Source organism: Ailuropoda melanoleuca, chromosome 8 (genome assembly GCF_002007445.2).
Source record: "Ailuropoda melanoleuca isolate Jingjing chromosome 8, ASM200744v2, whole genome shotgun sequence".
Classification (NCBI taxonomy): Eukaryota; Metazoa; Chordata; class Mammalia; order Carnivora; family Ursidae; genus Ailuropoda; species Ailuropoda melanoleuca.
Window position 1 is genome coordinate 13,847,560 of NC_048225.1, and position 13,358 is coordinate 13,860,917.

The 13,358-nt window shown below is 57.0% G+C and overlaps 1 protein-coding gene across 2 annotated transcripts; it reads right to left on the reverse strand.

Annotated features, from left to right (window-relative positions):
- Positions 1 to 3,115: 3,115 nt before the first annotated feature.
- LOC100469796 (sodium/potassium-transporting ATPase subunit gamma) lies at positions 3,116 to 10,529 on the reverse strand. Of its 2 annotated transcripts, none has more exons than XM_019810146.2 (6): positions 10,410 to 10,529; positions 5,515 to 5,553; positions 5,254 to 5,328; positions 3,796 to 3,832; positions 3,588 to 3,618; positions 3,116 to 3,312 (listed from the first exon to the last, which is right to left on the reverse strand). In XM_019810146.2, the coding sequence occupies exons 1-5, from the start codon at positions 10,426 to 10,428 to the stop codon at positions 3,594 to 3,596; spliced, it is 195 nt and encodes a 64-aa protein (XP_019665705.1). In that variant the 5' UTR covers positions 10,429 to 10,529; the 3' UTR covers positions 3,116 to 3,312; positions 3,588 to 3,593. The 2 variants fall into 2 exon arrangements, with proteins under 2 accessions (XP_019665705.1, XP_019665704.1); XM_019810145.2 differs by lacking the exon at positions 10,410 to 10,529 and adding an exon at positions 7,630 to 7,696.
- Positions 10,530 to 13,358: the final 2,829 nt, after the last annotated feature.

Sequence of the window (13,358 nt, forward strand, 5' to 3'; positions counted from 1 at the left end):
ACACCCGAGTATACAGAGGCTGGGGGAGATCGGGCAGCGGGCGCTCCAGCCTGGGACAGGGGCGACACAAACTGAAGGGGTCACCAGCTAATACTGCCCCACTCTGACCTTATGCCCAGCTCTTCCTGTGCTTGGGGGCTGTGAGGAAAGGCCAGGGTAGGGCGAGCTCAGGAGAAGACCCCCATGCCCTAGTATCCAAGGCCAGCACATACCTTTTATGCCCTGAAAGCATCCTCTTGAGGGAGCGGGGGTGAGGCCACCGCTGGGGCAGGGTGGCGCTGTCTGCCCCTCTCCCCAGACCGTGAGGCAGGTCAAGTTTTCTGGGGCCCTCTGAGTCTCCACCCCCTATCTGCTCCCTCTGCCTCCCACTCTCCTCATCACAGCCAGCTGCACCCACCTAGTGGGCCAATAACTTGCAACTTTGCCTCCAGAACGAATTCCTGGGGGTGGCGTGAAACGACCAGCATCTCATTGTTAAGCCCAGTCTCTATTGGGCACAGCTGCTCGTACAATCAACCAGCCTCTCCCACCTGCCACCCCACGGACATCGGTGCTCCCAGGTGCTGCCAATGACATTGATTAGCTCCAACTATTCGTGGTTACCCCAAGCACAGGGGAAGGTGTGCAGATCGCATGTGATCACTGCCTGCCAGAAGGAGGGGGGACTCGAGAGCCACAGCCCAGAATCACCCCAGAATAGGGCAAGCGATACTCCTGAGGGATGTGCAAACAGACTGAGAAGAGTTCAAAGCTTTCCCAGGAAACCAGGGCACCGAGCAGGCCATTCCAGCGGCCCTACTGTCCGCAAAGGGCCCCAGGCCCTGGAAACAAGGAGTTGAAAACACCAAATTACAAAGAAGCATGAGACTAAGGCACACGCCCCCTCTGGTGTTGAGAAGGGGGATCGCAGGCCCTGGGACAAGGGTTTTTTGTTGTTGCTTTTGGGGGATCAAAAGTCATTCATCCAATTATTCCCAGGCTTGGTTGTTCTTCATGACCCAGTTTGTATCTGAATTGTGAAAAATCCCAGAGTGAAGTGAAAGTTCAGTAGTGCCCAGTCCATATGACATTTGTGGGGAGGGAAGGGAAAGTACTCAGAAAGGCCCTGAACCATAAACAGGTCACAGACCCCAGAATGTCGCTTAGATCTGTGGTTCTCAGCCCTGGCTACTCCCCCAGGCTACCTGGGAGCTTGTTAAGCATCAGCTTTCCTGGGACCCACCTCAAGAATCACATTCAGTAGGTCTGGAGGGAATGCTGGGTGTCTGGTGGTTCAAACAACACCCTGGGTTCTCTGGGGTATGTAACCTGGGACCCAATGGAGCCTCACATTTCACAAGGTGGAGGCTTTGGAGCAGGGGTGGAGAGCGGAGTCGTTCACCTGGGACCATTGCCCCTGTGGGGCAGCTAGAATGCCCCTCCTCGTTGGCACCCTCAGAGGTCTGTGTAGAGAACATTCTAGAACTGTAACTCCTCTCCACTACTCTGGGCCACAGACCTGAAACACTCCCTCCTCCTGTCTGTCTTGCTGCTACATCCAAGAAGCTTCAGGAGAGAACCTCCTCGGGAAAGTGCCTTGGCAGGACCCACCCCATTCTGGTTCATTTCTCCCACCATCATAGGTCAAGTTCACACTTCATCTTGTGTGTGGAAATACTGAATTCTATTTAGGGGTGTGGCCTGTCACATTTTATTTGTCTTTGGTGAGCCCATGTTTGGAGCAGGGTGTCGCAAAGATCTCGGCCCCAAGGTGCAAGTAGCCAGGCCCTCTCTCTCTTCCCTCCACTTTCCAAGCCCACAGTGGGTCAGTAGGGAATCTGCCCACCACCCCCAGGTGTCAGTGAGAAGAATGCTGGAATGGGAGCTGGAGATCTGGTTTCTAGCTCTGGCCCTAATACAGGCCAGCTGTGTCACCTGGACCCTGCCTTTCTCAGGGTCTCAGTTTCCCTTTCTGAGAAGTGAAGCTTGTCTATTTTGCTCCCTAAGGACATTCTGTGTTGGAGCCTTCTGTGATTCTGTGAGGGTTAGCGGTCTTCAGGACCTGGAGGCAGTGGATTTAGACAAAGAACTGAATTTGCAAGTGAACCGGTGGCCTACTCTGCCTCTGGCCCCCAAACATACGCTATTCATTTTAAATTAAAAAAAAATTTTTTTTTAACTTTTATTCTAAGTAGGCTCCACAACCAACGTGGGGCTTGAACTCATGACCCCTCCTGTTCACTGTAACCTCCACTAACTTGCTGCTGTCTGGGTTCTCCTGCCAAGTTCTCCCCTCCCCGCCCAGGCAGGCTTACAGACCCAGATGAGGAACATGGACACTAGGTGGCGCCATGATCCAGCCACTCCATCCCTTTGCAGGGAAGATCAGGAGAGGGAAGATGGGCTCCCAGGGAGCTGCAAGGGGGCCACAGGCTTCAGAAAGTCGGGCACTGGCGGAGAGGCAGCCTAATACCGTCGTGGCTCCAGCTGCCGTTGGGTGGGTTGCCTGCCAGAGTGGATGGGGCTGGAGGAAAGGGTACCAAGGCCCGCACCCTCCCTGTCCACTCCCTGGCCCTGGGATTAACCAAGGCAGCACCCAGACAGGTGGATGAGATCAGGTGCAGTGGGGGTCCCCAAGCCCCAAGAGTGGAAAGGGAGTGGCCTGAGCTTAGCACCAGGGTCAGGAGGTGGGTAGGAGTGCATGCTGAGGTGCACACCAGGCCCCCGGACCCACCCATCCTAGCACGCGAGCACTCATGGGCAGTGGCAGAGCACATGTGGTCACAAACAACTTTGGCTGTTCAGGGCACGTGTGCAGAAACTCCCAGCAAAGAGCTCCAGTAGCAGCACCCAGTGCCCGAGCAGATACCCAAGCAGCTCCCAATTGTCATTGACCTTCACATTTCCCGGCTTTCTCTGCCTGGAAGGCAGGCTGAGCTCTCTGTCCTCGGGGCTCCTGGCAATTCAGGGGGCAAGGAGAGGCCTACAGGTGGAGATACTGAACTTCTTGCTTCAGTAGGCACGGGCACCTGAGCAACTCATTGAAAACCCAGAGACCAGGCTGAATTGTACTCCCGCTCAGAAGGGCGAGTGGGTCAAGGCAGGGACGGGAGCGAAGGAGGGAGGGAGGCAGGCCAGGGCAGGAGCTGTCTCTGAGGCTGGCTTTATTATTAACATGAGGCGGCCTGGGAATAGGAGAAGGCCATGCAAACCCGGGAGTCACATGGAGCCTGGTGCTTCCTTCAGCCTGAGGGCCTGGCAGTGCTGGGGACAAAGGTCTACAGCTCAGGGAAGGCTTCCCAACACCCCCCTGCAACAGGGGCATGGCTGACTCTGAAAAGACAAAGACGGGATCTGGGTTGCAGTGGGAGCAGGAGTAGGGATTTTTCTTTTATTCCTTATTCATCTCACCTTTCTCTTTGCCCCCTCCCTTGGCCACATACACCACACCAGGCGCTTGGCCGTCATTTGAAAAGCCAGGCTGGGGGACAGACCACCTTGCGGGTGGCTGGAAGACGCTGAAATCCTTCCCAGCTCCGTCCCAAGCTCTCCCTGATTTCTCCACAGCCACCCCTGGCTCCCCCCTCACCTGTCCCTCCCCAACTTACCGGTCCTTACAGATCATCATCATTGACTTGCCTGGGGTGGGGGAGGGAAAAAGACAGGGAAGAAGTCAGAGGGGAAGGTGGCGAGTCTCAGGGTCTCTGAGGTTGGGGACCCCTCCTCACAAGCTTCGGAGACCAAAATCCTTGGCTTACCCATGTCCTTTCCTCCCAGTGTCCCCACCCCACTCAGGGACCCTGGGCAGGCACTCACCGGTGCTTCTTTCTGCCCCCACAGCGGAGTCTTTTGCCTTGAAGAGAGAAAGGAGATGAGTTTCCAGCAACCTCTTGCTTCCGAGGAGAGCCTCTCTGCCCTGAAGGACGCAGCCCTGTAGCCTCTACTCCCTCCCTCCCGCCAGAGCCGCAGTTGACCCTTTCTGTCCTTATATGGGGCTAGGCCATAAGCGTTAGGTCAGTCAGTCCATCCATCAGTCAGTCAGCAAACTTTTACTGCCGTGGCTCCCTGGTAGACTGAGAGCACACCGAGAGCAGTGGCCGAGCCTGGGCCATGGTGGTGCCCCCGGCACAGGGCCGAGCACCTACTAGCTGCTCGGAACGCTCTTGGACAAAGAGGACTGTAAGTGCAGAGCCACGATCGCTGCTCAGGCCTGTGTGCATCCCGCACCTGTGTGCTTGACCACGACCCAGTGCCGCCCGCGAGACACTTCCCGCTGGGCTGGGGAGAGCAGCCGTGTCTGCAGACGGAACGGCACCAACCCTGGACGGGTCAGAATCCCAGGACGCAGAGGTGGCTGTGTTTCTGTGTATTTTTCTTCTGGTTGCACCAAACCAAGTCAATAAGCATTCACTCAGCCCCCTGCTGTGTGCCTGCCGGGGCTGGGGGGTATGCAAAGACCCTTCTCTCCTCCAGAACACTCTAAGCCTGTACCTGAGTGCTTCCTTGGCTGCCATTAGGATGTTAGCCTTGACTTAATGAGGTAAGTAGGATCATCCCTGTTTAACAGATGAGCAAACCGAGGCCCAGGGAGTTAGGGAGCCGCACACGGTAAACTAGCAGCTGGGTCGAATGCCCCTGGCTCCCAGCCACACCCGCTTTCCAGCAGTTGGTGGGGTGGGGTGGGAGGGTGGACACCCCTGGGTCCAGCTGAACTCAGATCTGCTTCTGATTGGCTGTGGACCCCCGGGCACCTGTCACGGTGGGTCGCTTTCCCTCTGTAAATTGTGACAAGCAGTGGCCATCCCTCAGTGTTGCCAAGAGGATTAAATGGACTGAGATGTAGCTCGTGCCAAGAAAGGAAAGTGCCCAGATCTGGCCAAGGGAGGTATCTGGTGGAGGTTGGTTCCCTCCCCTCGCCTGAACCCCATGTACACCGGGGTGTTCCCGGGGTAGGGGGGTGGACACAGCCAGCTCTCCCCTCTCAGCTGCTCCTCCGAGGGCCACCAGAGGGCGCACGGGAGGAAAAGGGAACTTCTGTGCCGTCTAAGGACCAAGCAAAGAGGTGTCCCAAGAAGGCTGTGTCCCTCGGGGTGTTCGTCAGTTCCCACATCCTGCATGGGGGAATGGAGGGGAGCGGAGAGACTCACTTCCCTTCTGGGATCTGGGAAGGGGGTCAGAGGGCTTTCCCCCACTCCCGCCTGGGGAACCCGTGCTCAGTGGCTTTGAGAAGAGATACGGCCCCATGCGGCAGCCCCTTCCGACAGCCCCACTTACTGAGGATGATAATGAGCCCCACGACGAAGGCCAGGGCAGCAAAGATGAGGCCCCCGTTGCGGACAGTCTCATAGTCTGAGGAAGGAGAGGGCAAGGAGGTGGGATGGGTGGTGCCAGGCACCGCCCCCACAGCCCACCCCAGCAGCAGCCCCAGGCTACCAGGGGAAGATGGCGGATGTAACCAGGAGATGCCAGGAACCGGGGGTCTGTGGGTGGGTGGCAGGCTCAGGAAGGGTGGGGACGGGGGCCCACTAGCCTTACCGTAGTAGAACGGGTCCACATCCCCCTTGGGGCTGCCACCTGAGGAGAGAGACAGAGGCAGGGTGAGCCAGCCAGGGAAACAGTAGAACTCCCATCCTTCCCTTCCCAGCAGCCCCAAGGGTCCAAGTGGGCAAAAGGAGGCTGGGGGGCCTGCTAAGACCACTGCCGGTGGGGGGGGGGTCATCTGTCCTGGGCCACCTCCCATGCAGTCAACTTGGGACCAAACACCAAGCATCCAAAGAGGGTGCTGTGCTGCCTGTGGGGGCCTCCGGCAACTCTGGGAGGGTTGGATCTTTCCTCTCCTTGCCTCCTACAACTGTAAGCAAGGCCATGGGAGACATTTCCCCATTGGACTCATCGGTGACCTCTCTCCATGTGACTAATCAATGGCAAGATGCATCGCAAATACTTGTGGAATGAAGGAACAGGGAGGCCCTTCACTTCCACTGAACCAAAGGAGAAAACTGAACCTGTGTAAAGTCCCCCATGATAGCTGCCGGCAGAACTGGTCTTGGACTCAGGTTTCTAGACTTTTCTCTCTTATGTTTCCGTCCTCAAGGGGAAGGAAATTCTTTTAAGAAACATTAATATAGGGGCGCCTGGGTGACACAGCGGTTAAGCGTCTGCCTTCGGCTCAGGGCGTGATCCCGGCGTTATGGGATCAAGCCCCACATCAGGCTCCTCTGCTATGAGCCTGCTTCTTCCTCTCCCACTCCCCCTGCTTGTGTTCCCTCTCTCGCTGGCTGTCTCTATCTCTGTCGAATAAATAAATAAAATCTTTAAAAAAAACATTAATATATAGTGTTTACCATATACCAGGTGAAGGGTAACAAAACATTAGCTCATTTAACCGTCATAAGCACCCAGTGAAGCATTAATATGATTCCAGTACAATTCCTAGAAGCTGGAGGCTCAGAGGGGTTAAGTAACGCCCCCACAGTCACACAGCATAAAGGGGAGAGCTGGGATTTAAACCCAGGCAATACGTTGCTAAGAATGTATGTGCCTAAAGCCCTTTGCTACATTGCCTCTCAGATGGTCAGAAGGCGCGAGACATTCAAGGCCACGTGTGGTGCCGTCCCCTGCCTCCTGTGGCGTTAGCCCACCCAGGGCACTGCTGCTCAGCACGGGAGGTCACCGCTCTGCCCTCCAGCCCTGGAAACAGAGCACGCTGCCTTTGGGCGGCCCGAGGGCACCTGGCCAGAGCTTTGCTCCCATGGTGGAGGGTGGCCCCTCTTTCCTGCCCTGCTAGGGCCCCTTCTTGGCACTAAGGAGGCAGAGCCTGGGGTAGAAGGAGTGCACAAGTCGGCACCTCCCATGCTGTGCTGAGCCGTGCCCTGGGTGCTGGGGGGTGTGGAGGCCTGGGGAGCCCAGTTGCCCCCAGTGCAGCCTCCCTGGCCAGGAGGGGACAGTGCCTGGACCTATGGGGGGGAGGCTGTGGGGACCCAGGAACCTCTCCCCATGTGGGAGCCCATCAGCTCTGTCTCCCGGATGCAGTTCAGGTCTTGTTCAAGGTCACACGGGGAGTTAGCCCCAGAGCCATGACTAGACTCGCAGCTCCCCTCACCACACCAGGAAACCACCTCCTCCCTAGTCCCTTGTCTTGAGCCATTCGCTGAACCCACCCCCACCCAAAGCCCTCATCTTGTCTAGGTCTGGCTCAAAGCTCACACAGTCAACAGAGGCCCCTGTTGGCCTCCAGGCCCAAGTCACCCCCATCACAAGATCCTTCTGGGGGGTGTCCCAAATTTGGGTGCTCTTACCCCAAAGCCAGCCTGACCCTCTCCACCTCCTTCTCTGAGCTTAGGTAGTCTGGACAGATACACTGAACCAGGATAGCTGCATGCCAGAAAGTCAAGACGGGCGCTCACCCCCCCCATCCCCCAGCTCCTACCTGGCACCCCAGGCCTGCCATCCAAGCTATATTCCTTCAGACTTAAGGCAGGATCCCCTTTCCAAAGCATTTGTTTTAAATCCTCTTAGGAGGCTGGCAAGATTGGGCGAGGGGTGCTGCGGTCTCTGGAAGGCAGGGGTGCCAGGGGTCCAGCTCATCCCCTCCAGAGGTGGTCCATGGAGAGGCCACCTCCTGCTTCACACACGTACACACACACTCACCATCGTCCATCGACAACCCTGCCATTCCCCCCAGCAGCCTGGGCTGGTCTCCACTGCCCTCTCCTGCCTCCGCTCTGGGGAGAGTGCCTGGCCGCGGGGTGGCCGGGGATGAGGTGGGGGCATTAAACATTAACAGTGCCAGGTAATATTTACCCCAATCACAAGAGAAGCCCTAGTGTGAGCGGAGGGGCTCCCTCGGAGGCAGGCGGAGGTGTGTGGGCAGGCAGGGGCAGGGAGGAGCTGGCTGAGTTTCCAAACCCTCCCAAAGGAAATTTCCAGAGAAGGTTTGGGGACGGGTAGGCCACAGTGTTCTTCCACCAGCCGGAGAAGCCGTGGCTGGGGCTGGGGCACGGGAGAAGCGGGACTTTCAAAATACATTCAGTGTCTACCAGAGCTTAGGAGCCATGTCGGGGGTCCCACAGACGCTCCCAACCCCAGCAGCCGCCCACCTGGCACCCAGGGCTTCCCTGAGGCCATCCCCAGGCGCCTGCCCTGCTGCCACCTCACCGCCCACCCCGAGCCCACCGTGCGCGTTCACACCTCCAGGCCTGAGCTGCCCCGTTCCTGTCGTTTCCTCCATCCATCGGGGCTGCATCCAGCAGCTCACACCTTCAGAAAGGCTCCAGTCATCCCTAACGAATCTCTCTTTCCCTGCTGTCTCTGGCATTTTCCTTCTACAGCCTAGCTGCTCCCATGCCAGTCTCCTGTGCTCCATCAAGAAGGGGCCAAGCCTACCACCGGGAGACGGGCTAGCTTTTCTGACTCACAAAGCTCTTTCCTACCAAGTATCCCCTTGTGCCTTGTGTTATTTCCCATTTTACAGATGCGGCATCCGAGGCACAGAGAGGGTAGGTCCCTGGCCCCAGGTCACACAGCCGGTGAGGGGCAAGGTGGAGGCTGGACAGGCAGGCTTTCGGCTTTAGGAGTCAGGTGCTTTCCCACACCTCCGAGGCTGCCTCCCCACTCTGCGGTGGCCTCTTTCGCCTCGGGGACCCCCAGGCTGGGTGCTCCATGGGTGCTCATATTCCTGGCTGAGCAGAACTCAGAAGACGCTACTGCTCAATGGTAGCCAAGGGCCCAAAGCCAGCAGTCAGTGTCCACCAAGGATGGGCTGGTGCTTCCAAAGGGCACGAATCCATCCATTAATCCCCCTGGAGTGGCTGCAGGGGATCAAGGTTTGAGTTCATTTCCTGGCTCCTCCATTTGCTACGTCAGTGGCCTCTGTCGAGTTACTGAAACTCCCTGTGCCTCAGTCTTCTTGTCTGTAAAATGGGACTACTCCCCACCTCAGGGAGCTGTGCAGAGAAGGGAGATAATGCATGCGAAGGGCAGGGCACACAGCCTGGTACACGGCAGGTGTCACTATTGTTACTATCCTATTTGTCTCGGCTGGCAAATAAAGGCATTAACCTTTTGTTGAACATTAACTGTTGGACACAGGAAAGCCAACCACCCCCCAGCAAAAATCAGCTTGGGGGTGAGATGGAGAGAGAATGTCATGGCCGTGGCCCTGCAGACCAGGAGCTGTGACAGCCATTCCACTCTCTGCTTTCAGAGCCGAGCGATGAATATTCATGAGACCATTACAACACAGCTGAGGCTTAGTAGGGGCTGGCCGTGGATCAGGCTCTTTATTTATTTTTAAGATTTATTTATTTCTTTTGAGAGAGAGAAAGCAAGCGTGCGTGAGCCAGGGGCAGAGGAAGAGGGAGAGAGAATCCCAAACAGACTCCCTGTGAGCACGGAGCCCACGCAGGGCCCGATCCCACAACCCTGAGGTCACTACCTGAGCAGAAACCAAGAGTCAGACGCTTCACTGACTGCACCGTCCAGGTGCCCCTCGTCAGGTTCTTTATACGCATGGTCCCGCTGAATCCGTGTTTGCTCCATTCTACAGGTGAGGAAGCTGAGGCTGATCAGATGCCCCCGCAATGACCCCTGGAGGGGGCCAGGCAGGGCCATGAGCCCAGCCAGCAGAGCAAGAAGACTGAAGGCAAGGAGCTTGAGGGATTTGCCTGCAACAACCCGTTAGTGACGAAACCAGGGCTGGAAAGCCAGACCCCCAAGGCTGTGCTCCCATCACTCTCCACACAGGACACGGGAGCCCCTATTACACATTCTCTTGCTCTCTTAGTGCATTTTGTCTCTCTTTGTAAGCTACTGTTAGATGCTCTCTGCAATAATGGATATAAAAACAGGTGGAAATTTAGATAGAGAATAGACAGATGATAGATAGATGGAGGGAGAGAGAGAGAGGGTGGCAGACAAAAGGGGAAATAGGAAAAACAAGTTATCTGCCTTTTTCACTCTACATGCAAGGCCCTGTTCTGAGCACCTAGCCAAAATTAAGCCATGTAATCATCACAACAATCCCGAGATAAGCAGGCCGTCATCAGCACCCCCGTTTTATAGATGAGGACATGGAGGCACAGAGAAGTTAAACAGCTTGCCAGCAGTCAGGCAGCGAGGGAGTAGGGAAAACAAGATTTGAACCCAGCAGCCTGGCTTTAGAATTCCTGCAGATGGACAGGTGGATAGACAGAAAAGGCGGCTGTGGGACAAGCTGTCTTCCTGGCTCCTGCAGCTCAGAGGTGCTCAGGGCAGAGATCACCGCATGTCCAGGACTCCACCTTGAGATGCCCTTGTTTCAAAATCCTGCCTGCCCTTGCTTCAGCGTTCCCTGCACTTCTAGGGAGCGGGTGCGTGTGCCTGAAAGTGAGGAGGTCCACACCCGAGTCCGACTGTGAGCAGACAGGGGGCATGGGTGTCAGGGGACTCACCCAGGTACCACCTGTCCATGGCAGGAGCCGCTGGCTGTGTCCTCGGAGGCAGAGAGTGGCGAGGCACTCCTTGCCAAGGGCCCAGCTGGAAAGTGCGGACTGCCTCCCTCCACACCTCAGCCCGGCAGGAAGAGACAGAGTCAGGGAGGAGGGGCCGGCGAGGGAGCCCTCACCTCGTGCCTGCCTGCCAGCAGGGATGGGCTGGAGCCAGGGTCCACGTCAGAGAATCTCTGACTTCCACCAGAGGACTGGGGAAGCTGGGAGCCACAGCAAAGCAAGCCACAGCCACTGGAGATATGCCACAGCCAGTGTCCTCCGGGAAGCCGGGGTCGCCTGCAAAGGTCACCCTAGGGGTGATGGAGGGAGATGCTGAGGGCCATTTGTGGCCCCCTCAACCCTTTACTCAGCTGCACCTCCACCCCCTAGCCCAGTAGGGCCTCCGCCCTGATGTATCCCTGCCTCCAGGTCTCATCTGTCACAGGCGTCCCCTGAGATGGGACAGAATGACAGCAGCCCCCCCCCACCCCCTGCAGCTGCCCTGGGCAGGGCAGGGGTGCTTTTCAGGGCCTGGCGGGGAGCCCAAGGCAGCTGCTGCAGGTGGTAGGGCCTAGATGGCAAGCAGCTGGAGGCCAGGAGGGGGCGCTGGTGTGGTGCAGCTCCATGGCAGCCAACCTGCCCTCACCTGGGACACCTCCCGCAGCCCCCTGTGACTTACGCAGGCAGCTCAGTGGCCCAGCCGGAGACAGGAGCGGCCTAACGAGGCCTCTGAGGGCTGATGGTTGGTGCCAGAGGGGGCCGGCCGGAAGACAGCGCTTGGGTTCCGGGGAGGTGCAGCCAGCCAAGTCTCTGTTCCCCAGACACTGGGGCGTCTGACAGCCCGGAGCAAGGTCGCAACAAGCAGGCTGGGTGTGGCTCACTCCGGAGCATAGGATCTCCCTTGGTGACTTGGGGGGCCGCCCTGCTCGGCCACCCTGGAATGCACACTGAAAAGCAGGTTTTGGGAGGTGCTGGTTCTGGCCCCAGTCTCTGACCTCCAGCTCCAGTCAGAGGACAACTTGCCTCTCCGTCCCTCTTAGCAGAATCACCTGCCCTGTGGGGATGACTAATGACACCCCCCCCCCCCACCGCTAGAGCCACCTTCTGGCTGGAAGACGCTCTGGAAATGTAGAAGGACAGGCCTGGAGGGGTGTGATCTGGAGGGGCTGAGGTCTGTCCTGAGGGCCCTGCCCAGTGGCAGAGCTGCTCACACCATGCAGCCTGGTCACATGTTGCCAAGCGGAAACCTGCATGTTCAGACAGCTCAGGGCTGCCGAGCGGAAATTCTCCAATGAAGAGATTCAGAAATCTTGGGGCTCGATGACACTTTAGAAGTTACCTGGTCCAAACATATCAGTGGTTCAGAAAGGTGAAGATCTCAGCCAAAACCCCCCTCACAGCCTCCTGCAAACACACACATCCACACACATTCTGTTTCCCATCAGCCCCTACTGCTGCAAAGGAAGGCATCTTGATCCCAAATGGAGACCCTGTGTCATGGACTGGTTAACTGGAAAGGGCGTCCAAAGTTATCCTACCCAACCCCACCACTTATAAAGGGTTCACTCTTCTGCTCCAGACCTTTGAGGGCTCAGAGTATAAACCAAAGTCCTTTCTGTGTCCTATATGACACTTCTTAATCCGGCCCCAATGACATCTTTGACCTTGTCTCCAACCTTCCTGCCCCTTCTCTCTGCTCCAGCCATACTGGTCTCCCTGATAGTCTTCTAACCCTCCAGGCATGTTCCTGCCTCAGGACCTTTGCACTGGCTCTTCCCTCTTCCCAAACACTCTTCCTCCAGAGAACTTCCTGGCTAAACTTGCTCATGCCTCTCTTCATTGATTGACTCACAAGACCCTTCCCGGCACCCCAATGTTCACACCCACTCTCTGCAATGTTTCAAATCCCTTCTCAGTTTGTTTTGTTTTGGTTTTTTCTCCAGGAAAGCAAGGATTTTTGGTGTGTTCATTCGTAGATTCCCAGTGTCTAGAACAGGACCTGGCCCATGGTGGACCCCCAGTTTTGTTAAACAAATGAATGCACCCTGGAGGTGAAGTCATTTCTCTAGTGGCACAGGGAGGCCCAGAACCTGCCTAATGCATCCTCTTCCCCTGAAATCCCCTGCCCTATAATAGGTAGCAGGAACTAGATTGCCCAGCACAGAGTGGGTGGTCGACAATGGCTCCCCCAGAGTCCTTCTTGGGGAGTTCCCCATCCCCACCCTCTACACCCCACCGGCCCTTCACCCAGAGACCTGCGGCAATTTTCATGAAAGCATTTATTCCTCCTTTCAGGGGAAGCCTGGGGCTAAGAGTCAAGAAGGTCTACTCTCTCTTGCTCACACCCAAGTCCTCCCTCAGACTTCTTCTTGTCTACCTCCAGCTGAGGTCATTGGCCTGGCTGACACTGGGGACAAGAGAGGCCCTGTCTCAGAGATGCCCTGCTCTCCGGCAGAGCGGCCCCGGCTCCTTCAGCCTGTAGCCCACGACGCCCAGCGAGCCACCCAGGAGAGCCTCTCCTCCCATGTGTCCCTCCATGCGGGGGCACCCTGTGGGACCGACGCGCCACACTAAAGCTCCTTTGCGCCCCGACTCTTCGCTGTGGACGCTGTGATGCTGGGGAAGGTCACCTCTCTGGGTCTCCTTCTTCCATCTGTAAATGGGACGAAGCACCTACCTTGCATGGTTCTCGTGGGAACTGAGATGATGTAGGTAAAAGGCCTGGCCAAAGAAGGTCCTAATAAATGTTGACTTCATTATCCTCACCTGAGATGGCCTTCTAGAAGGCAAGGACCCTCACGGTAATCCCTTCCCTGGGCTCGGTCCCTTGCCAAGGTGATCTCTAAAACAGGCTCCCAGAGCACCTTCTCCCCCCCGACCCTCAGCACAATGTCTGCCAGCCTCCCACCCACC